Raw genomic sequence first — 26,486 nt, forward strand, 5'->3', positions numbered from 1 at the left:
TGGTCAAAAAACAAAACTGGCACGCGCACGCACGCACACGCACGCACACACACACACACACACACACACACACACGCTGAATTATATAAACAACACTAAATGGGAATTGTGCTAATGTTTGCTCTTTTCTAAATTTCCACCATGCTGTACAAATAGTAGTGAATTTATTCACAATAATGAAGACAACTGCATCGTGCTGGAGGTTGATATCTTGCAGTAAGCCCAATCACAGGCCACTGGGCTATGGGCCAAAAGCATATTTATATAGGGAACACGTTGAGAATTCTATGCAGCACATTGGACGTAAAATATGAAAGTAAAGATAGAGGTTGGAGTATTTTCCTCTAAAAGGAACACGATGTACCTACTTAAACAGGTGGATAAAGGATTCTACCAACATTCAGTGGTTGAAAAGGAAGACAAATTCACGCTCGACAGGGAGAAAAGCATAAATAAATAGCCATGAAAAGCTATCTGAACTATGGAGGGGAACTCAGCTGATCTCTTCAATGAAATCATCTCCCTACTTAAGGGGGAAAGAATATGCCCTTTGCTCACAAAGTAAAAGAAAAAAGAAAAAGAAAAAAAAACTAAAGCAACAACAAATAAAAACGCAAATAAAGCTTTCTCATCTATCTGACAACACAGCAGCTGTTGCCTTTGAAGAGGGGAAACAAATGCCATCGATTCAGACGTCTGTCTGTCTCCTGTCGAGCTCAATGGGGGATCCTGCTGTATCTTCTGTTCTGCTATCCTGCATTTCATTATTTCGAGTCTGCACTCCATCTCTGTTTTATCAGGATAAGGCATATGAAAGGTAAAATCACTCAAACAACACTGCATGTGTTTGATGAGCTTTGTCGCCACAGTGAGCAGCAGCAAAGCAGCAGTCAAGAGCCGCACAGTTTTACGTGCCGGATGCTTAATATTCCAAGTACCAGTCAGAAGTGTGTAAACCTCAGTGTCTGGTGTCTTCAGTCAGTGATATTGACCCATGAGTTATACAGTCGCACAAGTAAGGCTAAAACTTTCTTTCAACTTCAAAACCAGTCTTCGGGCACTGGAGGCAAAATCTATTCTCCATTTCATCAGAGCCTCTTTGCCACTCAGTACAGACTGTGAAAAAACTGATTTGGATGATTAGAAAGCAATTGGAGTGTCCTTCATCGTGACTGATAGCGGGCAAAGAACAAGGCCGAATATGGGGAAAAAATACTCTTCTTTAGGTCCCTACAGGATGCTGTGAGGAAACTGGGAGACCAAAAAAAAAAAAGAAAAGGAAAAAAAAAAAAAAAAAAAAAAAAAGAAACGGGGCACTTTTCTCATATTTTTGATAAGAACTTTAGAATCAAGCTGTTCTCACAACAGCTCAGCCAGGTTGAGATCTGGTGACTGCTTCATTAAAAAGCCAGCTGACCACTTCTTCTCTTATATTTCTTGCACAGTTTGGAGCTTCGGGTCACTGCCCTGTTGATAGAGAAAAATGTCTCCAGTCAAGCTGTGCCCATAGCGTATGGCATGTAGCAAAATGGAGCAATCTTTTATCCTGTAAAATCCTCCAATTTATCAGTACCATCATATTTCTTCCACATGCTTGACAGATGTCATGCACTCCTATAAAATCGTTTATTTGCTTTATGTCTCAAAAATATTTAATGCAAAGATCTCAAACCTGTGTCTGTGAGAGTTTCTGTCCAAAGTCTTTGTTGTTTTTAACTTTGGACAGCCCTAGATCCAGCTTTTCTTTGAAACTCTGCTTGGTGGCTTCTTCAATACTGCAAGCTGAGGACCTGTGAGGCATCTATTTTTCAAACACAGACACTGATGCTCGTATAATCCATGCTCGATAGGGCCACAGGATCCCCCACTTTTCTTTCTATTTTGGACAGAGCCACTTTGTGTTGCTCTGTGATGGTAAAAGTACTCCCAGTTGTACGAAATCTTCACTGTTGCAGTCCAATTCAGAAGAATTTTTCTTTCCAACATTTACAACGTGTCCAGTAGCATGCATATGCATGTCATGCAAGCACCCAACCTAAGCATACTCTATATCAACAGCAGAATTGAGCGGAAGCACAGCTGAGAAACAAAGTTGGTAATTCTATGGTCTTTCTGTGCAGTCAACCTGTTAAAATCAAACCAAGTTAAGTCCTAGTTTCTGGCTCAGCACCAGACAAAGCCGATGGATCAACACGGCAAGGCACAATATATGAAACCCATTTATTTTAAAGGGTGTCTGTGCACACTCAGAGGCACGGACATGCACACGAACAGATAAACACACATTAAGTTAAAGAGGATGTGTGTATGTTGGAGGCATTTCTATATCCAACTCACTTGCGGCAATACAGAGATGGGAGAGAAGGGACAATCTATAATCATTAGGAGGGAAAAGAAGAGATGGCAGAGAAAGAAAGCTACAGTGCTGTCACAGAGGTGTCGGGATAACAAGATTAGAAGTTGTGTGATTCATCTGTGGCCATGGCATTCTGCTCCTCACCCGCCCACCACAATCTCTGTCGGTTGGTGTGCTGAACCTTGATTCCTTGTCTTTCTGTGACTGTTTTATTTGAAATTATTATTTTACAATCTGCGCATTTAAAACTCAGATACTATAGTGTCATATAGACAGTCTAAAAGGAGTTTTTCTTTCATTTCAGGGCATCTGTATTATGTACTAAGACATGTAGACTTCACAAATTATACTAGATATGTTCATTTGTGAAAATCCACATAATCAAACAGCCCTGATCTTGTTAATTAACTCTAAATATTTCTGCCTTTATTCGCACCAAAGCTGTGGCATTGTCGTGCTGTTCTCGGCTTATAGTCCTCAGTGCAGTGTTTCAAATATTTGCTTAAGGGGGCAATTATACTGCACACATCTCCAAACTACTTTTCAATTTCTTGGGTGCACATTTCACATTTAAACTGAGCTGACTTACATCAAGGACAGAGTTAGAAAACCACCTTACTGACCTTATGGTCTTTAAAAGCTATCAAAATGAGCATGGCTATGTAGCAATGTCTACCTCATAAGACATCCATGTAAAATGTTCCAACTTCATATTCACCACCCTCTCTAACCCTCCCCCGACCCACTCACACTCTTCCCTCCCTATCTTCCTTCATCCTGCACTTCATCCCTCCTCTCCCTCTCTTCCTTTCGCTCTCTGAGCTTGGGGACAGTAGAGTGACTTTGAAGTTGTGCTGCTTCAGGAGGAGAGAGGGAGTCACTCTGGCTAATTAGTTGTCCTTATCCCAACAGCAGCAGCAGCAGCAGCCACCAGCTCGCTGGCTCAGAGGAAGAAAACAGAGCAGGCATCAACAGCAACTACCAACTGCTGCATGTTAAAGATACCCTGATCCCTCTGCTAACGGCTAGTAACAATAATACTCACCCTAAGACTGAACTGCAGATTTATCGGAGTTGCTTTTTTCATATACAGTATAATGACAGGCAGTATGGTAGAAATATGTTACAGCGAATCCTCTTTTTTTCAGGGAAAACTTCAAAATCATTATGTGATTACATGAAATCACATAATGTCTCTAATGTTATGGTAGTTTCATTTTAATCTAGAGAGACAGAATATCAACTAAAATCCAGAAAAAAGACACTTTATGCAAAAGCTATAAATTAATTTACGTGTCATTGAAATACAGTATTTGATCCCCAAGCAAAACACAACCAAGACTAATTGGTCACCAGATTTTCACACATCTCAGGAAGGATGTTGGCCCACTCCTCTTTACAGAAACTCTCTAAATACTTTAGGTTTGTTGGCGGCCCCTTGGCAACTTGAAGCTTTAGCTCCCTGCACAGATTTCCTGTAGAGTTGAGGTCTGGAGACTAGCTAGGCCATTCAATGACCTTAATGTGCTTCTTCTTTAACCACTTCTTTGTTGCCTAGACAGTTTTTTTCTGGCTCTTTTTTTTATGCCTGACACTTCTGTCCTCCATTTGTCTGGAAAAACACTGTCTGCACTGATGAATCTGCTGCAAGACTTAGATTTAGATTTAGATTTAGATTAGCTTTCGTGCTGTTTACAACAAATTTCAACCCAACCACCCAACAGCATAAAAACACCATGATACAAGGAAAGATCCAACTTTCCTTGTATCAACAGCTCAGGATGCTGCTGGAGGTATAATGCTGTAATTCTTACCACATTTAGGCCAATTTGAACCAATTTGAACACCACAGCTTATCTCAGTATTGTTACTGACCATGTCAATCCCTTCATGACAACAGTGCACCTATTTACTTCCAGAAGGATTACCCACCATGTCACAAAGCTCATCTCAAAATGATTTCTTGAACATGACAATAGGTTCACTGTTCTGAAATGACCTCAACAGTCAAACCAGTGCAGCATCTTGTGGTGGAAGGGGTAATTCCCATCATGGATATGCACCCAACACGTCATGTCAATATGGATCATGTTGAATCTATGCCATGTAGAATTAAGGCAGGGTGTGTGTGCGGTAGGGATATGGTTGAAATGGAAGCTGGATTTGTACTCTTACGCTGGAAGTGAACACAAAGGGCCATGCCATATGTGGGAATGTCACAGTTAATAGATCAAGAAGAAAACAGGAACTTCTGACAAGAAATGCACAGAGATGTGGTGTCCTGACAAAGACATCTGTGTTATATTTTCCCAGCAGGGTTTCTCCCAACATGTCCATCTCTCTTCTTACTACAGTTCCCTTTTGCTTTCTCTCAACCTCATGGCCTGATCTCATAGAGACATGTCCAAAGTAGAGGGAGGTAGAGAGAGAACTGACTGAGATTCAGAAACATCAACTATTCCCTTGAGATACCCACAAGCACTCAGATTCATGCACAAAATGTTGGTTCTCTCTTAGTATCGGTTTGCCTTACTTCATTCAGTTTGGCCTCAGTGCGAAAGACTGCTGACATACTGTCATATGTGCACGTACTGTGTATTCTCTCTCTGTCTTTTTCTCTCTCATTCCAAACATGACAGGCAACCACTTCCCGCTGACGGAGACTCTTATTATTATTCAAGTAACTCCATTGTTAGCTTTTCTGCTTAGAAGTGAAAAAACATTGGGCCGCACTTGCTCTTTGAAGTAGTCAAGGCTCATTTCCCTGGTTACAAACTGACATAAAGTTCATAGACGCATGCATTAACCAAGACAATTCAATGTCTTTCTGGTCCTTAGTGTCACAGTCTGTAGGGTTATGGAATAAAGAGTTCAGCATTAGTTATATAAAGTTCAACACACTGAGAGTGTAGAAAAGACCTCTCTGCCAGATACTCCGAGACAATTAATTCAACCCATCTCCTCATCTCCACAGACCCCTGACTCCCAAGGCCAGTCATAAGAAGGACAGACGGAGAGGGATGACATAGGTCGTGGAGGATGTGCACATGCTCATACTAAAGAACATGCAGATGTTGCTATGGCACATGTGCACACATTCCTCTGCACATTTGTGTGTGGCCTATATTTGTCTATGAGTGTATGCATGCATACAAAGTATATCTGTCATCAGGAGTGTTGCAAATACATATGCACACACACACAGACGCACACACAAACACACACCTGTCTGGGCGAGTCAGACTCTCCCCTAATGGCACCACGGGGACCCAAGACATTAGCATATTAAAAGGTGACATTTCACAGCCTGAGCTATGCAGGAAGCTACAGCCCGATCATTCTGACAGTCTGACAGCCAAATATGCAGTCCGAAGAGCAGACACATGAGAGTATGGGTTGCGACACAATGGGAATATGGGAAAACCTCGACTAGATTTGAGCTGGAAAACACCTGTCCAGTCATAGTAGGAAGCCCCAAAACATGAGAATGAATTTGTAATCTAATTTGTGAGATCAGTGTTAGGTGTAATTTGTGGTCCCGCAAATGTGTCCATCTGTGTATTCATTACTATTTGGACAGCAAACAGAGAGAGGTTTTCACCCACAGCGAGCGTGCTGCTGTGTAGTCACCCAATATCCCACCTATGGGGTTACTTATGTGCTGATCAAATGCTGATTGGATGATGATGATAGCTCACGCACTGGTTGTACCACGTTTTTTTTGACACCGCCGCCATCAGACAACAAGATAAGGTAACTCTTTATTGTCATTGCACAGTCATACATAGTACAATAGTACAATGAAATTGGAAAACTGTCCTACGTCGGCACTACATGTAACACAACACGACACGATACGACACATCACAACGCAACACAAACAACACAACACAGTATAATAACTTAGTAATAAAAAAGAAGAATAAGTGTATTTGTCTTGCACACTGTTATTATTGCACATTAATTATTATTGCACCTTGTTATAAATATAAATACTATTATTATTACTGTTTTTACTGTTGTTAACCCCCCCCAAAAAAAGTCCAGGTAGGTAGCCAGTCAGGTCAGCTATTTGCATTGATCAGGGCTATTGCCCTGTTGTAAAAGCTGTCCTTGAGTCTATTTGTTCGGGACCTCAGCAGCCTGAACCTCCTGCCAAACAAACACTCTCTCCAGGTCGACGAGGAGTCCATAACTGCTACCGGACTGCCTTCAACTATACCTCCTCAAGCATTAAAATAAGCATAATGTGTTCCAAAACTAGCAGGAAATTTGTAACTTGTAACATGTAAGTTTGGTAATGAGTCATGCCATTAGATTTCCAGACTGTGAGAACGGCTGAGTTGTACTTGAGTTACATCCCATATGGAAAAGATATATATAAATCTTATAAAGTTTGTATCTGTCTTGTGTGAAACTTGTATGAAAAGCAGATATGAGTGAAAACTGATATAAGATCCCTTGAAAAATTATATAAATAAAACTTGTATGTTTTGGATACTTACTAAAACAATATATGAAAGTAATGAGAAAGTGGCCACTTTCATGAGTAAATCATATAAGTTTTTACTATTGCTTTTCCATATGGGATGGCTCTGACAAAGCAACAGCACACAATCTCACACACCATTTCCATGTAAACAGTGTTACAGGTTAGCAACAACAGGCACAGGTAGACACAAACACACTGACATTTTAGCATGTGATCCAAAAATACTGACTTGCAGCATGAGTGGAAAAAACCTAGAATCTCTTTTTATACATGTAGAATAATGCTGATAAATTTGAATTTTTGTAGATACATATTCTCCCCGACGTAATTCAGTTCTCACTGGCACATACACTACACCTGCTGTTACACACACACACACACACACACACTGCTGAGACAAGACTGACAATGGCTGAGGTCAGTAATTGGCTCTGAATTGCAGCTTCAGCAAAAGACTCGGTCCTGTTGGAAACCTGTCAGTATTTGGCATCTGTTACCCTCATTTTCCTTTGCAGGACAGCAAGATGTCACCTAGCTCACCGACATGTGTTACAATAGTTCCTCTACTTCTGCTACAATACGTCTGTCAGAGCTGAAGCTCTCACAGAAATGACCTGCCTGTCTTTCATGAGAACATTAAGACTGCATGTTGAATGGGATAAGAGGCAGAACAGAGAGAGACTTCAAGAGCAAATCAGCAGCAAGCAAAGAGCAAAACAGACTCTGACACAGCAAGAAGCTAATAAATACAGACCGTTTATCAAATAACAATATCCAAGGACAGAGAATTTTTCATCTGTAGTTGAATAATGATGCCACGTGAAGCGATCCAAAACTGAGGGATTTTCCATTTTCAGATAACCTTTACTGTGAGCAGACCCATTCTCCTCCTGCTTTCCAGCTCATAAGCCATCAATTACAGCAAGCACTTGTCTCTGCGTGTATCCTATAACTACCATTTTCAGGTTGTAGTGTCTCTGAGTTGCCCTCGCTCTTCTTCTTCTCTTTAGTTTCTTTACAACTATTCCATCAAAACAAGGGACAATGTTGCACTGAATGGAACTTCCCAGCAGGAGTCCTATGATGCAATGACAAAAAAAAGAAAAAAAAAAATTCTATCCTACTGTATGCCTTAAAAAGAAACAATGCAGACTTACTAGTAAAAGCATACTAATTATAGTCACAGAAAGCCGCTTTGCTGTTGTGCATTAGAAGCTCTGACTCTTGCTTGATGGGGGAGCTAAGCAGCTGACTCTTTGAGTCTGAAATGCGTCACTACCTCAGCATGTGATTCCACTCTGTGATATAAACTGCTAATATTTAAGAATTTTTGCAAGATCAGCTGTTGATTTTTTTTGAAACCTTGGTTCTGCTGAGGAAGTCCACTAGCTTAGTATACTATCCATCCATCAACTGTGGGAACATGACAAATAATAAAGTTTACGGTAAGATAGTAAGGCAAAAACAATACAGAAAACGAAATTATTTTTTCATTTGCACTAACCATCCTCATCAGAAAGTCCGAAGACTAAGAGCCGCAAACATACCTTCATTAGTACTGACTCGCTGAGTTTCTCACGGTTCACAATCTTAATGGCGACTTTCTGGCATGTTACACAGTGGACTCCAAGTTTGACCAACCCTGGAAAAAAAGGAAATACACATTTCATTAGGTCAGACACTCTGCTGAATATGAATTTCCACTGAAAACATTAGGAAAAGTCCTAAAATGGGCTGTGATTCTTAAAAAACACACTTAAAAAAAATTCTCTTGTCAAGTGCATTGACAAGAATAATATAAAGCAGCTAAGGACCAAATGTTGCTAATGCTTGTAATGACTTGTGAAGTGTACACAGAGCCTTAAATTAACTGCCCTCTGGGGTTTATTTGAGTCATAAAGGCAGTAAGTGAGCAGGCCATTTGCTCTATTGATTCCGATAATGTATTAAACCACTGTAATGCAGTAATGTTAATTCATCTAAAATGGTACAAACAATAGGATTATAAAAAAAGAATTACAGGATAAAAAACTAATTATCAACCAGCATCCAAAATGACATGAATGAAGAAAAACTGCACAGAGCTGTAGTGAGAAACTGAAAGTAGAGTGGCATATTTCAAAAACACAGCAGAAAACATTACCATTTTCTTCACAAGACAAACACATTGATTCATGGGTAGAAATCTGGGTGTGCCAGTCAGTTGTATAGGGACTCCCACACGAAGACTCTGTCAAAACTCATAATTCCTGTGATTTCTCACAACCCAAAAAGCATCTTCTGCTTTGCCTTACTAAATGTCCCCAGGTGTCCTCACTTAAGTGTAGAAAACCGACAGGGATACAACAACAATGAGTGTAGTTACAGTGGAACAAAGTGATGAGTGCATTTGATACAGGGAAGCCATGACAACAGCACCAATACATTTTCATTTGAGCTGCATTTTTATTAGAAAGATGTTTGAAAAGAAAACAAGAAAAACAAAACACCCCAAAAAACAAATTTTGGTTCTCTTTCATGGAAATTTCTCATGATTTGGCAGATATAAACTGCAAACTATATCTAGAAACTATATCTAGAAAAAAAAAAAAGACTTCAGCAATTTAACAGCTGAAAAGCAAAATTTAACCTGATTTAATTTAGCCTCTTTAAACTTTGAGGACCTCTTTCGGTGCCTCCACATACATTTAGATTTTCCCTAGAAATACCTTCCTGATGAAAACTCAGTTTCACCAGAGAACTTCGGACTTGCACAGACAGCAAACATCAACGTCAGTGTCAAACTGACTCAACATTCACATTAATGATCATTACTGAAGACAGCAGTTCGGTGGAAGCCCAAATGTGGCTCACATCACATCAGGTGAGAAGCACAGTAAGGAGCATGCTTGTCTTTTTTCCCCAACATTGTGCACTATAAATTAATTCCCCAGGATTACAGTCAGCATGGATGTTCTACAGTGACAGATTCCTTGCCCTACTTGCAAGTGTCAGCTTCCTGTGACTGCATCTTCTTCTTCAAACTGAAATTCAAGTGAAAGGATTGCTGATTTGACACAGAGCAGAAGATTAAACCTGCTGCTGCAGCTGCACGAAAGCAAGTGGTGTGAATGGAACTTCCAGGGAGCAATCTAAAAATAGCAAGAATAACGTCAGTGGTCCGGAGGTGTACAGTAAAACATCCTTGAAGTTAATAATGGCCAAAATACAATCAAGTACAGTTTTCTTGTTTTTTTTAATGGATGGAGTCATAATTTTCAGTCAATGAAAGATTAAAGAATAGAGTAATATCCTACAGAAAGGGTTTGCTGGTGTGAAGCAGACCAATGTGGGCTTTTAGGATCCTCAGCTATGTCTTTCTCATAGATTTATTTCTGTATAACCCAATAGAAGAGGAGAGTCAATGAGCTTTGAGGAGGTGTTGAAAAACAGAGAAGCAGAAGTATTCCGATGCCACAGAAATGCCTTGAACGCTACAGAGATGACGGTAGGGGGAGGGCCAATTGTGGGATATAGTGAAGGAGGAGTGAAAAAGTGAATAAAGATCAAGTGAAAGATGAAACCAAAAAATTTAAATAGATTGAAAGTAAAGGACACAACATTATTCAAATGACAGGCCACAGATAATTAAGCAATAATGGGGAGTGTGTGAGCCTCTATCTTGGGAAGTTGAGAGGCCGCAGGGGCCGAAAGTGGAAACACATGGAAAGGAGGTGTGAGAGATAGAGAATGACAGAGAGATAGGAAGCAAATGTTAAAAAGAGGAAGATAAAAGATTTAGAAAGAAAACATTTTGGAAAGGGGATGAGGCAGTTGAGCAGAAGGGGGAACAACAGACAAACCCATTAGACTTGTGATGGTAATCATATGTTAATGACTGCTATAAAGAAGCTCATAAGTCATGATAAACACATTAAAGAGAAAATATCTGCCTGCAAACACATGAAAAGCTAACTGGATTATTCGCCTCACTATCCATCTTCCTCCAATGCCTTTGTTTTCTTGAGCAGGGGGCACATTAGCAAGAGAAAATGTGCAATGAGAAGACAACACATTATGATTTTACAACCACTTTGCTTATGGATTGAAATGAACTGTTACAAGGAAGTTCAGTACATAAGACACAAGACATTAGCCCCTCTTATGCAAAATATCTCAAAATTATGACTCACAACAAGAAGCGAATAAAACTAATGCTCAAATTACTAGCTAAAGCCAACAACAGACAAAAGTCAGATTGTCCTTTCTGAACAATGCCAAATGTGTCAATTAAATACTCAGCTGAACATGAATTGTTGTACTAAACTTTACAGCAATCCATCCAGTCGTTGTCAGGATATTTCTAAAGGCCAGAAATGTCAACTTGTCCATGTCTGCACAAAAGGTTGTTGAAATGTGTCAGAATCAAAATGATGTAAATCACTGCTATCCCTGAAGCTAGGCTGGTAGCACGGCTTGTATTTTATATGAAAATGAGGCACAGAGAGCTTAAAACAAGCTAAAGCATGTCATTATGTGTGGGTCTTACTTTCAGACATTCCAAAAAAAAAAAAAAAAACATTTGCCAAGTAAACAACATTTGGACATAATGTCAAAGTGTGCCCTATAAACTCAAAGTCATATTTGCCAAACTACAACACAGAGCAAAGTAAGAAACCCTGAAGAAGTTGTCAATCCTACCACAACACACCAGACAACAAATGCAATAAGTAAAGCATTTCTGTTCTTTTCTTTTGGATTTCTGTCAGTGAATTGGCTTTTGTTCACAGGACAAGCTGTAGACTGGTGGCCAGTGGTTGAGATCTCTCTGCAATTTTGTACCTTCAAAATAAATTCCCTGGCTCTTACATCTATGACAAAGCTGATGATATTATGGTACGTCCCATACATGACCCCAACATCCTTCTCCCAACATCAAACACATTTAAGAAAAAATCCTCAAAATAACTGCACTATGATTCTCTTATTTCAAGTATGCTGCGATAGCTAACTTCAATTTCTCCATGACCCAAAATAAACTCCCCTCCTCTGCTCTCGAGTGTGCTGTAATTTAAGAGCTCACCTACTGCCAGTGCCCCTTTCACCTGTCTATAACAGCACCCTTGGACAAACAGAAAAAAAATGAAAGCTGGAGTGGCAAGCGAGGGAAGAGGAAGACACCAGGATTTTGTCTGGCTCGTGGTGTGCTGAGTAGGTAGGCTGTCTTTGAACATAGGTTCAAATGTAAGGCTTCAGCTGAAAGCACAAAGGTTTGGTCCACATGAGGGGTCCATTTGCCAGCGCATGGCTCTGTGTGCGCATGTGAAGCAAGTATCTGTGCAAGTTTGAAGCTGATGTGTAGCATTCTTTAGATTCTCGCTACAGAAGAACTGTATTGTGATTTAGTATCACATATGAGTGGTTTATGAACCAAACAAGACACGCGCGTGTTTTTCACTGACACCTGCAATATACGGACAAAAGCAGACTGTGCAGTGAAGGTTGCGATGCCACTGCATCAGCAAGTATATTGATGTGTCCTCTCCTTTGCCCTCCTCCCAAATCAATAGCATCAAAACTCTTGCCTTCACAACAGTAGAAGAATAATGGCACTGACCAGGGACTCGTGGGCAGAAGAGACCACTTGACTGACCCCCTCCCCACCCCACTCTAGCCTGTACCCCAGCTACACAATCTTTATTTTTCATGCACCCTTGTGATTAATGGCCTAATGTGGAGGGACTGCTGGAGGAAGACGCAGAGTGATAACTTTGGCCAATTGCTCGGTGAGCATCATGTGTTGAGCATTGTTTAAGTGCACTGTGCTGGAAGCTTGCTTGATGTCACAAATCTCGGCTGAGAAATATTAGTTTTAAAATAAAAGCTGAGCAAACTGTGCTGAGTGAGCTAGACAAAAGGTGTAAACAAGGGTTGAAAGAAAAGGTTTAAATGAAAAAGCACGAAGCAAGCAATAGGTCGCAAAAAGCAAAGAACATGCACATAGAGCATCCGCTGTACAGCACCTCTTTATCGCCAATGGGACAACTTAATTAACCGCAGAATGTGCACAGTTGTGAAAATCCCTCTAATCAGCTACTTTTCAAAAACTTTAAAAAAAAAAAAAATCTGGCAGTGCATCTGCTTCTCTATATCACTGAGCCATGTGTCAGCTCTGATTTGGTAATGAACCTCTGGTCTAACTTCACAAGTCACTGTTTCAAGCTGCTGAACTTGCTGTCCTAAGAAATCTCTCTAATGGGTCCTAGAGTGTATTCATTATGACGGCATGTAGTTGGAACATTTTGAATTAAGCAACTTTTCTGGAAAAGATCTAATTGACATGAGACTGCTGGCCTGAAGAAACAATGTTTTTACCAATTTGACACATACATTCAGCCCACGCAACAATTTATGTGTGCAACACATTTCCCTGACAAACTTTAGCTCGTCTCTATTTGATACTGTTAGATATTGTTAATGATTTCAGAACAGTTCAATTCTGATTTTTATAAAGCACCAAATCACAACGTCAGTTGTCTATAGACACTTTACACTGGAAGCTAAAGACCCCATAGGATACTGGAGAAAACTCCAACAATCAAACTGCCCCCTATGAGCAAGCAGTTTGCAACAGTGGGAAGGAAAAACCCCTGTTAACAGGAAGAAACCTCCAGCAGAACCAGGCTCAAGGAGGTGCCCTGAGCATAGCATAGCAAGACCAGACAAAATACAAACTAAAGGAAAGGAAAAAACAAAAAATTTTAATGACATGCTGTAGTGGTATATAAACAACATGGGGAGTCAAAACTTGGCTTAGGGTCCAGCCTTAACTGAATACGTACCAGAATCAAGCTGAAAGACTGGAACTGACAGAGTCAGTTTATCTGACCCCACCCCCATTATTATTATTATTTTTTTACCCTCAGGTTTTCCCAATAGGTCCTTGTTGGCATGTTTGCCTTTTTCTCCCTTCGCTCAAATCAAATTTTTTCAAATTCAAATTCAAATTTTATTTGTCACGTACACAGTCATACACAGTACGATATGTAGTGAAATGCTTGGACAACTGCTCGTGACCTAAAGAAAACAAAAAAGGAAAAGGCTATGAATAAGATAGGAAATAAATATGAAAAATTAAAAAGGGTAAATTTAACTAGGAAGGAATAAAATATAAATTAAGGTTAAAAATGAAATAACTGTACAACACAAATTAGAATGAAGGGTAAATTTAACTGGGAAGAATAAGATAAAATATATAAATTAAAGTTGAAAATAAAATAACTGTACAACAAAATACACAATATAGAACTATATAAGAATGTATGAAGAAATCTAAATATAAATAAATATATACACAATAACAGCAGCTGTACAAGTATTAACCGGAAATGAAGAATATAGTGACCAGTGTTGTGCAAAACCAAAGTCCAGAAAGTCCAGTGTGTGTGTAAGAACTGTATGTGTGGGTCAGTACTGTGTGGTGGTGTGATTGAGAGACCGTATCGCCTGCGGGAAGAAGCTCCTCCTCAGTCTCTCTGTGTTGGTCTTCAGGGAGCGGAATCGCTTTCCTGACCTCAACAGAGAGAACAGTCTGTTGTTGGGATGGCTGAGGTCCTTCACCATCTTCCTGGCCTTGGTCCAGCACCGCCTGCTGTAGATTGAGTGCAGGTCAGGGAGCTCGGAGCGGATGGTGCGCTCAGCTGACCGCACAACCCTCTCTAGAGCTCGTCTGTCCTGCATGGTGCTGTTCCCGAACCAGGTTAAGATGTTTCCCGCCAGGATGCTCTCTATGGTGCACGAGTAAAAGTTCCTGAGCACCTTGGAGGGCAGTTGGAAGTCTCTCAAGCGTCTGAGGTGGTAGAGACGCTGTCGGGCCTTTTTCACCACAGTGTTGATGTGACAGGACCATGACAGGTCCTGCGTGATGTGAACTCCGAGGTATTTGAAGCTGTCCACTCTCTCCACTGGGCACTCGTTGATGACGGGGGTCTGGTAGTTCCTCTCCTGCTTAGTGCTGAAGTCCACTATCAGCTCCTTTGTCTTACTGACGTTTAGAAAGAGGTTGTTCCTCTGGCACCAGTTCTCCAGATTCCTAATCTCCTTCAGGTAGGCCGTCTCGTTGTTATCAGAGATCAGGCCCACCACGACGGTGTCGTCAGCAAACTTGATGATGGTGGTGGAGCTGGTAGTGGCCACACAGTCATATGTGTACAAAGAGTACAGCAGGGGGCTCAGAACACACCCCTGGGGGGCTCCAGTGCTGAGAGTGGTGGAGGCTGAGACATGTCCGCCCATCCTTACTGCCTGTGGTCTGCCAGTTAGGAAGTTGGAGATCCACTGACACATAGATGAGCTGAGTCCCAGATGCTCCAGCTTGGTGGTGAGTGTGGAGGGAATTATGGTGTTAAATGCAGAGCTGTAGTCTATGAAGAGCATTTTAACATAATTCCCCCTTCTAGTGTCCAAGTGAGTGAGTGATGTGTGGAGGAGATGAGAGATGGCATCGTCTGTGGAACGATTTGGACGGTAAGCGAACTGTAGTGGGTCCAGTGTGTCTGGTAGTGAAGAAATGATGAAGTCTCTGACCAGGCGTTCAAAACACTTCATCACTACTGAGGTGAGGGCTACAGGGCGATAGTCATTGAGAGAAGCAGGGTGGGGTTTCTTCGGGACAGGAACAATGATGGACTCTTTGAAGCATGTGGGGATCACCGACTGAGATAAAGAGATGTTGAATATCTCAGTGAACACAGGAGCTAGCTGGTATGCGCAGTCTCTTAGGATACGACCTGGGATGCCGTCTGGTCCTGCTGCTTTCCTGGTGTTCACTCTCTTGAAGGCTCTCCTTACTTGATGCTCGGAGATGACGAGCACGTTTCCGGTGCTGGCAGTATCTTCCTGTCTGCAGCCGTTAGCGCCGCTAACACTAGCATTGTTGGAGACCTTAGCTGCAGCCTCGAAGCGAGCATAGAAAGTGTTCAGCTCGTCTGCCAGAGTCACGGCCGCGTTCGTCATACCGGTTGTTGGTGCTTTATAGTCCGTTATTGTCCTTAGTCCCCGCCACAGGCTCCTAGAGTCACTCTGTTGGAGTTGTGACTCTAGTTTCCTCCCGTAGCGCTGCTTCGCCTCTTTCACCGCCCTCCGCACGTTATATGACGCGGCTTTGTACGGGTCCATGTCCCCCGTCATGAGTCCCGTGTTGTAGGCAGCGGTGCGGGATCTCAGAGCGTCGCGGATGGTTTTATCCACCCACGGCTTCTGGTTGGGAAACGTTGTGATAGTCTGTGTCTCCACGGTATCATCCGCTAGTTTCCCGATGAATCCCACAACCGCTTCCGTAAACACGTTGACGTCATCGTCGGAGCTGTTTCTGAACATGCCCCAGTCTGCGTCATCGAGTGCGTCCTGTAACGCGGCCACCGATTGATCCGTCCAGCGCGCGACCTTCCTCTGAACCGGAACTTCCTGTTTCAGCCTTTGTTTGTATTTTGGCATGAGGAAGATGGCGGCGTGATCAGATTTGCCAAACGGGGGGCGGGATTGTGCCTTGTAGCCGTCCTTGACCGTAGTGTAGCAGTGGTCCAGTGTCCTTTCACCCCTGGTGGGGCAGGTGATGTGTTGATAAAAGTTCGGCGCTGCGCGTTTGAGGTTGGCGCTATTAAAGTCTCCCGTCACAATAAGCGCAGCGTCCCGGTGTTGTGTCTGGTGCTGTGTGAGTGCCTCATGCAGCTCGCATAAGGCGGTGACCGTGTCCGCTTGTGGTGGAATATAAACGGCACTTACAATGACCGATGTAAATTCCCGAGGTAGATAAAAAGGACGACACATGATGGACAGTAGTTCCAGATTTGGTGTGCAGGAGCGTGTGAGAGGAACAACGTTCGCACTGTTGCACCAGTTGTTGTTCACCATTAAACACACGCCGCCTCCCCTTGACTTCCCCGAGTCCCGTGTCCTGTCCATGCGGTGAACCGAGAAGAACTCGGCCGGCTGGATGGCGTGGTCCGGCACCGCTGGGTTCAGCCATGTCTCGGTGAAGCAGAGGAGATTGCAGTCCAGAATGTCTCTCTGGAACTTTATCCTGGCCCTGAGGTCGTCAAGCTTGTTCTCCAGTGACTGGACGTTGGCGAGCAGGATGCTAGGCAGAGGTGTGCGGTGTGCACGAGCTCTCAGCCTGTTCCTGACGCCGGCTCGCTTCCCTCTAGGCCGCCGCCGCTTCCCTTTGTTCTTCCTCGAGATCTCACTCGGCCAGCTCGGATCCGGAGTTAAAAACTTCGAATTGTGAGTACATTGTATACCAATAGAAACAAGAGTGTCACTGTCATACCTAATGTACCCAATGGTGATGATTTTGCCGATTTAGAAACGCTGAAAACTAACTTAAAAAGCAAAGACAAAGAAAAAGTGGTCGGAGCAGTCGTGACGGCAGCCGACCTCACCGGCGCCATCTTATAAATTAACCTGGCAAAGATGGGAAACCCCCAACACATGAGGAGAGAAACTCGCTTCTTCGGTGTTAACTTGTGAGAGCGCTCCAACTTTCAAAGTAGTCTGATCAGTGGCTGATTCATAAGTGGATATCTGGGGAAGAGCAGATAGGAGAGGAGTGGGACCCTGACTGTGAAGCTGATTTCCAATGCTATCAATCAACGACAAAAGTAGGAAACAAAGGAGGGAGAGAGCGTACATGAACACCCTGTACTCTCCTGAGCCTAGAAGAAGAAGAGCTTTATGATCTCCACCTGCTAAATGCACACAGGTAACAAGAGCCACACACAGAGTCAGTGTTTTCTGCTTTATCCTCCTCACAGCCCTGGCAACCAAGCAGTTAAAGATCATTACTGGATTAATTTCCATCTGGAAGCAACTACAAGGCAAGGAGAGCAAAAGATGAAAAAGAGATGTTCCCACTAGCACACCTCTCTCACTTTCAAATCTTGATCTTTCAGAAGTGCTAAACCAATGCAGGCAGATGGTAGTAGCTTATGCTGGCTTAGCTTTCTCTCCCTGAGGCGCTGGCTGTGAGAAGCTCATTGCCCTTAGGCACAGATCTGTGAGCCTCTTTCCACTTCTGCTCTCTAACCCTGACTGCTCTACATCAGGGCCACAGCCCTGCCCTAGGATCAGTGTTTGAAAGGAAACACAATGTGGTACTAGGGCTTCCTAGAGCCTTTTCTGACCATGTGGAAAGCCCTTGCAGCAGGGCGTGGGAATTCCCTCCACGAGGGCAAAGGGTAAAAGACACTTTCACGCCCACATCTTCACACCTTTGTACCTTTTTTGACTTTCCAGCACAAAGATAGACTAAATTATGCCGTCTTCAGTCTTCTTTGCTGAATAAATATCACTACACTGAACGTCTGCAATGTCAAACATCAGTCGGTGGTGGCTTCAACAAGCACACATTTTCATTGTATATTCTTGGGTGTGACAAAGTGACAGATACAGAAATATTATCATTATTATTGAGAACTGAGAACCTTCACAGACATATCATTATTATTATTATTAAAATAATGTCACCACATTGTTTGCTTGCATTTATAGAAAGGAAAGGCAGTGAATCCCTCCCACAGAATATTACTATGTGCCAACTATGTATCTATACTCATCATGCTATGCAATGCTATTTGTGAGAAGTCATATTTGCAGAGAAGAAAACACCCGACCTGGTTTAAAGATTTACCTTTTGGCCTGGCCCAGCTTTCTATTCCAATAAGTTTCTGCTTTTTCTCTCTGCTTATACAGTTACTCCACATCCTTTTCTTTGCTTTTTCCCTGCCATTTTCCCCTCATTCTTCTTCACCCCTCATTGTTTTCTGACTTATTTATCTCCACATTTCTATTCATCATCTTACCTATGTACAAAAAGAAAGAAAAGGAAAAAGTATACACCAGCACAAAGCTGTTGAGTCATATTGTGCGGGAGGAGAAATGTTGACGATCAAACAATTTTCACTTCGCTACTCAATGAATTCAGTTTCTCTCCCTCTCTCTGCTTCTCACACACATCATTTCTCGCCTCTCCCCATTCACTAAATCTGTATCTTCTCCATTCCTCCGCCTCTTCTTTCACTCCTTTTGCATTTTCAGTCAGCCGTGACGTCTACCCAGCCTGAATTCCCCTGCAACCCTCTAAGCCCTACCAACCAAAGCAACAGCAACAACATCAGTAACACCAGCGGCCCAGACCAACAGAACAGCTTCAAAAGCAGGAAGAGCAGTTTAGCCCTGGAGTGATGGAGCGAGAAGGGAGGCACACTGACGCATGAATACAGAAACTGTTTATTTGGCCTGTGTAAAATAAGACATTTCCTCAGCAGCGCCAATATAAGTTAACTCCCAACTTAGTATTTTATTAATACTCCATACTAATAGCCTCCAGACAAAGTGGTCTCAGTTTACCTTTGATACTTTGAAACATTTTCATACAACTAAAATTACATTATTAAACACAAATTACATGCACACACACAAAAAGTCACACTTTGTATTCTTCATAATATTTGTTTTCTCTATGTGTTCACAGGTGTAGGTCGAGTATTTCAGAAAGCAAGCATGTTTGTTTGTAGAGCGAGGGAGGTACCAAAGCTGTGAAAACCCAATTTCATGTATACAACTGTGATTTGCATAACATTGCCCCAACAATCACAGAATGAAATGTAGCGAGGTGATGGAAGTTGTAGATGGCTTCAAGGTGGTAATCTATTTTACACATTCTGATACAAGTAAGAGAACAATTGTGAGCGTCGCCCAAGGGCAGTAAGAACAATCCATTTAGTTGGTTAGTCTTTCTGATTGGCATATCTTGCAAAATCCCCACTCTTTACACATTAGCCTTATCAGAATGTAAATATAGGAATGGAAAAGCTCATCACTTGCTTGGTGGAAGATGCAAACTTCACACCGTTGCTTCTGCCTACAAGGCAAATAAGCTTCATTGTCATTGAGGTAGGTGCATTCTGCCTTATGAATATTTGACTCCAGAAAAGGGGTTCCTGGTTTATGGCTTAGACATGTTGTGCACTTTACACATTTCCCCACATTTCCACAAACTAAGGTGGGTAAAGAATTTTCCCAAAGAGCCACAAAAGAAACTGGGAATGTTGTGCAGGACCACATAATGAGATTTAAACAGAAATGAGTTCAGCTTGTTGTTTCGGCCCTCCACAACAGTCCCAGTTTCTCATGTGACTCCTTTAGAAAACTAATTGCTCAGCCCTTTGCTATGGTATTTGTAAAGGGTTCATGTTACACTTCCATATGAAACACTGAATTCTGCTACAGCTGTTTTTGTTAGATCAAATAGATACAATAAAAAGTCAGGCCAAACTTTTTGGCAGTGATTTTGTCCATTGTTCAGGAGGCTGTCTCCCCATTAAGCTGATCACAGGCAGTGATATCTTTTCTCTTTTGAATCTCGCTGTGGACATGTCATTGGGGATTCAAAATATTTGAGTCAGAATTCTGGACTGATGTGACTGGAGGTCAGGCTACAGAGCCAAGCGAGAGTGACACTGTCAGAGGAATGTTCTGCCTGAATCCTGAACGGGGACATCAGCGCAAGCATGAATGAAGACACTGCAGAGGAGATGAGAGGATAAATAGAAAGAACAAATACAAAAAAAGGCTGTGACAATGAGGACAGTGACAGGGAGACTGAGAAATACTGATAAGGATAGCTAAATCGAGAGATGCGTGGAGAGACAGTCAAAACACAGAGAAAGTGGGGCCTAGGAGGGCGGTGCAGAGAGACTCAGATCTATTTTTAATGTCTGACTGGGGATCAGCAAAAGGAATGTATAATTACAGCCTCATGAATAATGCAAGAAGGATTCTTTTAATTAGCCACACCAGACCTAAATGCAGCAACTGCAGCAGACAGGACAAACATGTGCACATGCACATGTACATACACATGTACACCCACACACACTCGTCTACAGTGTTACAGTGTTTGGATCCAGACCTTTGGTTACGTCCACCCCATGCATCGACTGATTCATCATGAAACAGCACTTTCTCGAATGAAAAACCAGTCGAAACAAGGGAAACTACAGGAGGATCAACTACTAGCCAATCATTGTTGTGGGGGGACTCTCCCTGATGTCAAGCTGTTGTCAAGCTGGTCGTCAGTGCTGGGGAACTTAATGAAGTGTTTTCAATTCACTCTATTCTTAAAACCCTGTCTTAAAAGTCAAGAGCAAAGTCAAGATGTAGGCCTGGGTATGCACCAGTGATGACATCAGTGAATGATGTCATCACCCCAGAACCTAGCACTGGGATTTCCAGGCTTCTACCGTTCTACCTTTAAAAGCCGGAGAGCAGTCAAATGCTGGAAGTGGAAGCTAAATTGGCTAGTCATTCATATGTATATTAGGTCGTTACCTAGGAATTCTGGAGGGAGGGGAGTGGGGGTGAGTGATTGAGGGGGTGGGGGAGTGGAGTGTTTCAGTTTGCCATCTTAGGGAGAAATCAACACATGTCCTTTGTATGTCCTTTGTTGCTGACATTTATTGATGAAAACAGTACAAAAAACCAACCATTTGTACACATATTTACAAATAATGATAAAAAGTGAGTGAGTACATTTCAACATTTTCAGCAATCACTCACAATCCTGGCACTGCCACGGTATCTGTCGTCTGCATTTACCACATGTGTACCTGTAGCAGTGAACACATCGCACAGTGGCCTGATTTTTTTTGCATCTGTGTTTGACCTGACACGTGGCCCTTTTTCCAGGGCTCTGTGTGGAGGGTTGTGTCCGAAGCAACTGATCTTTTCTTGCCTTCTTCGCAGCTACATGAGAGCGAGCCAACTCCCTTGCAAGCTCCACCAGGAAGTCCACCCGTCTTTCCTTCGTCCCGGTGCATGCTTGATACAGCACATGTGCATTCAGTGCTGCCATGTCAATCATGTTATAAAACACGGCGACTGGCCAGCGCCGTGTTCCTTTGCGGACAGTGTACTCCCGAACCATCTTGTCCATCACATCCACGCCACACTTTGTTTTGTTTACCGATGGAACCCTGTAAATGACCCTGTAAATGACTGCTGGTCAGCAAACCTGGGAAACCCACAGATAATTGGAACTATGGCACGAAACCGCTTCCAAGACATCATGCAACACCTACGCTTTGATGACAAGTCCACCCGCAGTGATCGAGCAAAGACTGATAAGTTCGCTGCAATTTCCAGTGTGTGGGGATCATTTGTCACCAACTGCATCACGTGCTACAACCCTGGTCTACATATCACCGTTGATGAACAGCTTTTCCCATCAAAGACTCGGTGCTGTTTCCTGCAGTATATTGCAAGTAAACCGGACAAGTTTGGGATCAAGTTTTGGGTGGCCTGCGACCTAAAATCCAAGTACATTTGCAATGTCTTCCCATATCTTGGCAAGGACCCCAATCGTCCCACTAAGGAGAGACTTTCTGAAAATGTAGTAATGAGGCTGATGGAACCATTCCTAGACAAGGGCAGAAATGTTACCACGGACAATTTCTTCACATCGCTTTCACTTGCGCAAAAACTTCTTGGACGGAAAACCACCATCCTCGGCACAGTCAACAGGATTCGCAGGGAAATTCCTCAATCCACTAGACAGACAGATCGCAATGAATTCACCACTCAGGTATGTTGCAGGTCTTTTGTGGTTCTATGTTTATGTGTTTCATTGTGTGTAAAAGGGCTATGGAAATAACAATTTATCTTATTTCTTAGGTGTTTTCAACCTCTGCTGCCACGCTGACGGCGTATGCGGCCAAACGGAAGAAGACAGTCTATATTCTTAGCAGCATGCACAGCGTGGTTCAGACTGATAACACTACCAAAAGGAAGCCAAACACTGTCACCCTTTACAACAAAACAAAGTGTGGCGTGGATGTGATGGACCAGATGGTTCAGGAGTACACTGTCCGCAAAGGAACACGGCGCTGGCCAGTCGCCGTGTTTTATAACATGATTGACATGGCAGCACTGAATGCACATGTGCTGTATCAAGCATGCACCGGGACGAAGGAAAGACGGGTGGACTTCCTGGTGGAGCTTGCAAGGGAGTTGGCTCGCTCTCATGTAGCTGCGAAGAAGGCAAGAAAAGATCAGTTGCTTCGGACACAACCCTCCACACCGAGCCCTGGAAAAAGGGCCACGTGTCAGGTCAAACACAGATGCAAAAAAAAAAATCAGGCCACTGTGCGATGTGTTCACTGCTACAGGTACACATGTGGTAAATGCAGACGACAGATACCGTGGCAGTGCCAGGATTGTGAGTGATTGCTGAAAATGTTGAAATGTACTCACTCACTTTTTATCATTATTTGTAAATATGTGTACAAATGGTTGGTTTTTTGTACTGTTTTCATCAATAAATGTCAGCAACAAAGGACATACAAAGGACATGTGTTGATTTCTCCCTAAGATGGCAAACTGAAACACTCCACTCCCCCACCCCCTCAATCACTCACCCCCACTCCCCTCCCTCCAGAATTCCTAGGTAACGACCTAATATACATATGAATGACTCCAGCATTTGACTGACTGCTCTCCGGCTTTTAAAGGTAGAAACGCAAAATGATGACTCCGCGGGGGTCTAAGGTAGAAAACCAAAATGACTGCTCTCCGGGGGTCTAAGTGCTACTAGTTAGAATGAAAGCAATGGATGGATGGCAGCCAACCAATCAAAGCAATGGCAGATTGAAGATGGAGACTAGGTCTAACGAGTGTCTGACATCAGGCTAGTAAATACATAACTGCATACAATAATGAGGTGCCCAATCAAAAAAAAAAAAATCTCACCAGTTTACACATGTGCCATGTTTGGAACATTTGTGTGTTAGCTCATCCTTTAACCCCTGGAGAGTGTCAGTTGATGCCTTGATTATGACTTTCTGATAGGCTTCACAGCCTCTAGACACTACTCAAAGAGCTGCACACTGTGTGACTGTCTTTTGTTAGATAACCCCAATATGAAAGCATGAATTATTAAATATCTGACTGGATAATATTACGAAACCTCACTGTAACCATAGAAAACATCCTGGCAGCACAAGTGTGGTTTTCTGTATTTTTCCACTCACATGCACACTGAATGCAAAGAAACATGGGAAAAAACATTGCTGGCAAACAAGCCATGCAGCCAGGCCAATTGTGTGGGCTCGAAAGAGAAAAAAGAGAAGAAGCAATAAATCAAACCTTCCGCCACCACAATTCAGCTTGAGTTATTTCATTAATTAAAAGTGTTTGGGTTTTCCCTGCAACATCTTCATTATTAAACATGGGTCAAACCGGAATAGACTTCACCGAGAATGAGTTCTCGTCAGCCCGTCATATTAACTACCTTTCTTCTCAATTAAAACTGAAATGGATGGTCGAAGCTCAAACAGGAAAAACACAACTAGATTGTCTCCACACACAAAGAGAAAGGAGGAAGTTGGATCCAAGTTGGAACGACGCATCAAGAAAACGGCAGGATGTTATTCAGTTGTTATCTGGCAACTCGAATTCTCCCATCTTCAGAGTCTTAATTTGTAAGCTAATTTGTGGCTGGCAAAGACAGGCTTGAGTATGGAAGAGGATATTGGATGTAATTTGATGTCTCAGTACATCTTCGCTTGGTGATTGGAGTTTAATTGGCAATGAGGGTACTGCGTTCTCACTTTGGGGCTCGCAGGGGGGTGACGGCACCCACACAAACTGCAAACTCTGTTCCACACAACTGAAGTAAAACTGGTCATACAAAGATGGCTAGCAGACAAATGTTTACCTTGTTTGTGAAATAAAAAAAATTTAAAAAAAAAGTATGACTAACTTTTCTGACATGCAGTCTTTTCATAAACAAGCAGCGGAATAAGAAAGTAACAGCAGGATAGCCTGTTCAAGGTGAGTATACACCCCACTATTATGGTCGACATGTTGTTATTACACATTACATACCAGTGTGTGGACAGAACGATCTATAGAGCTTCAGTGTGTGCACTTGAGGTAGCGGGCTACCCCCTGGTGTGTGACTTTGATACACACAGACACTTTTCCTGATAAAAAGTCAGCAGGTGCAAAAAAACAAAACAAACAAAAAAAAAAAACAATACTGGGAAGAGGAATCCTCTCAGCTTTTTCTTAATGCTTCTGACATCTTTGTAGTGCCTTCTTTTTTCAACTAGTGCTGCCCAAGAGAAAAGGTCAAAGTGTCAAAGCCACCATTAGTGCAAGACCCAATCAGAAACACCTCAAGGCATGGAAACAAGGGCAGGACGAGATTTATGTGTGTGTGTGTGTGTGTGTGTGTGTGTGTGTAAGAAGTGTCTCACAAACACATGCAAAAAGCAACTATATTACTGTAATGACAACAATATACAGAATCCTGAAAATATCCATGCTGGGAGTAAAAACTATAAGTAGAGTGACACAGGCTATCACACACAGACACACATATAGAGTACGAGCGGCTTCTCAGCTCTGTTACATTTTTGCTCATATTTTAAAAAAAAGAAAAAAGAAAAAAAATAGGCTTTAATTAAGCTTTTAATCATTTGAATCATTTCATTTATTCACTATGAATCATGTGATTTTCAATCATCTTAATTCTTTACATGCTTTGGAGGTTGAAAATGGTTGAACCTGTACTTTAATTTGACATTTTAAATATACCTACTCTACAGTGATACGCAGGTAAAACAGTTATGACATCATATCTCAAGTTAATATGAGTTGTGACATACAATAGGTAACAAAATGTCTCACATAACTACACGTTTACAAACACGTATTTTTACCACCAGCGCAAGCACTGGGATGAGTAAACATGACTCATCTGATCTGGAACATTTCCCTGTTTTCTCTATTTTTGCATCTATGAATAATCCATCCATCCAGAACACAATCACACACAGTCATACGGGGTCATTTGCATATTACTGTATCTTAAAGGAACTTTTTTTGCCGTTTTACAGCTTCTCCTTTTGCCATTTCTCACCCAATTATACTTTCATTTTCTTCTCACTTTACTTCTCCTTTTTCATTTCAGCTGCTGTTCCATGATCCACAGTTGTATATCATTGCTTTCACTAAAACCTCATTAAGCCGTATGCTTTCACAGCAATCCTTTCTTACATAATGCCTAATATGGCTGCACAATTAATCGAATCTTAATCTTGATCACAATTTGGGCTCTCCAAAAATAAATGAACATGATTATGCAATGATGAAAATGCGTGCCCCACCAACAGAATGCAAATCAAGGGGTCACTAAATGACCATCTCATCACCTGCCTGAATGTGCCAATCACAGCTGTTCTCTAACCTGTCTGGCTTGAGGTTTCCTGGACTAGTGTAGGTAGATCATGTTACATTAAAAGTCAGATATCCAATAATATTGAAATATTTGGGCCAGTGATGTTAATCAAGAAGAAATCATTTGCAAACAGTGTTGTGGAGTTTTCTACACCACAAAGCAACAGAACTAACTTATTCAACCACCTCAAAACACACCACAACAGTACAATGAATGCCAAGAAAATCAGAGCAACAGTTGTTGATAAGAATCGTCCAGCATCAGCTCAGACATCTTTAAAAGCATCAGAGTATCCATCCAGCTCACAGAGACACTTAAATATCTCACCAATCCCATTCTATTTGTCCAGTAAAGTCAGTATG

The 26,486-nt window shown here is 42.1% G+C and overlaps 1 protein-coding gene across 5 annotated transcripts in view; it reads right to left on the reverse strand.

Annotated features, from left to right (window-relative positions):
* The window catches only part of brsk2a (BR serine/threonine kinase 2a), a 224,598-nt gene that overhangs the window by 65,354 nt on the left and 132,758 nt on the right, over positions 1–26,486 (reverse strand). For all 5 annotated transcript variants that reach the window (XM_086298188.1, XM_086298191.1, XM_086298190.1 and 2 more), the window contains one exon: positions 8,396–8,490. In XM_086298188.1, the coding sequence (XP_086154314.1) occupies positions 8,396–8,490 (95 nt within the window). The remainder of the gene's footprint in view (positions 1–8,395; positions 8,491–26,486) is intronic.

The sequence above is a fragment of the Aulonocara sp. 'chitande type north' Nkhata Bay genome, linkage group LG7, assembly GCF_057382095.1.
Source record: "Aulonocara sp. 'chitande type north' Nkhata Bay isolate Kocher_YH1m ecotype deep benthic linkage group LG7, A_spYH_male_GT1.1, whole genome shotgun sequence".
NCBI lineage: Eukaryota > Metazoa > Chordata > Actinopteri > Cichliformes > Cichlidae > Aulonocara > Aulonocara sp. 'chitande type north' Nkhata Bay.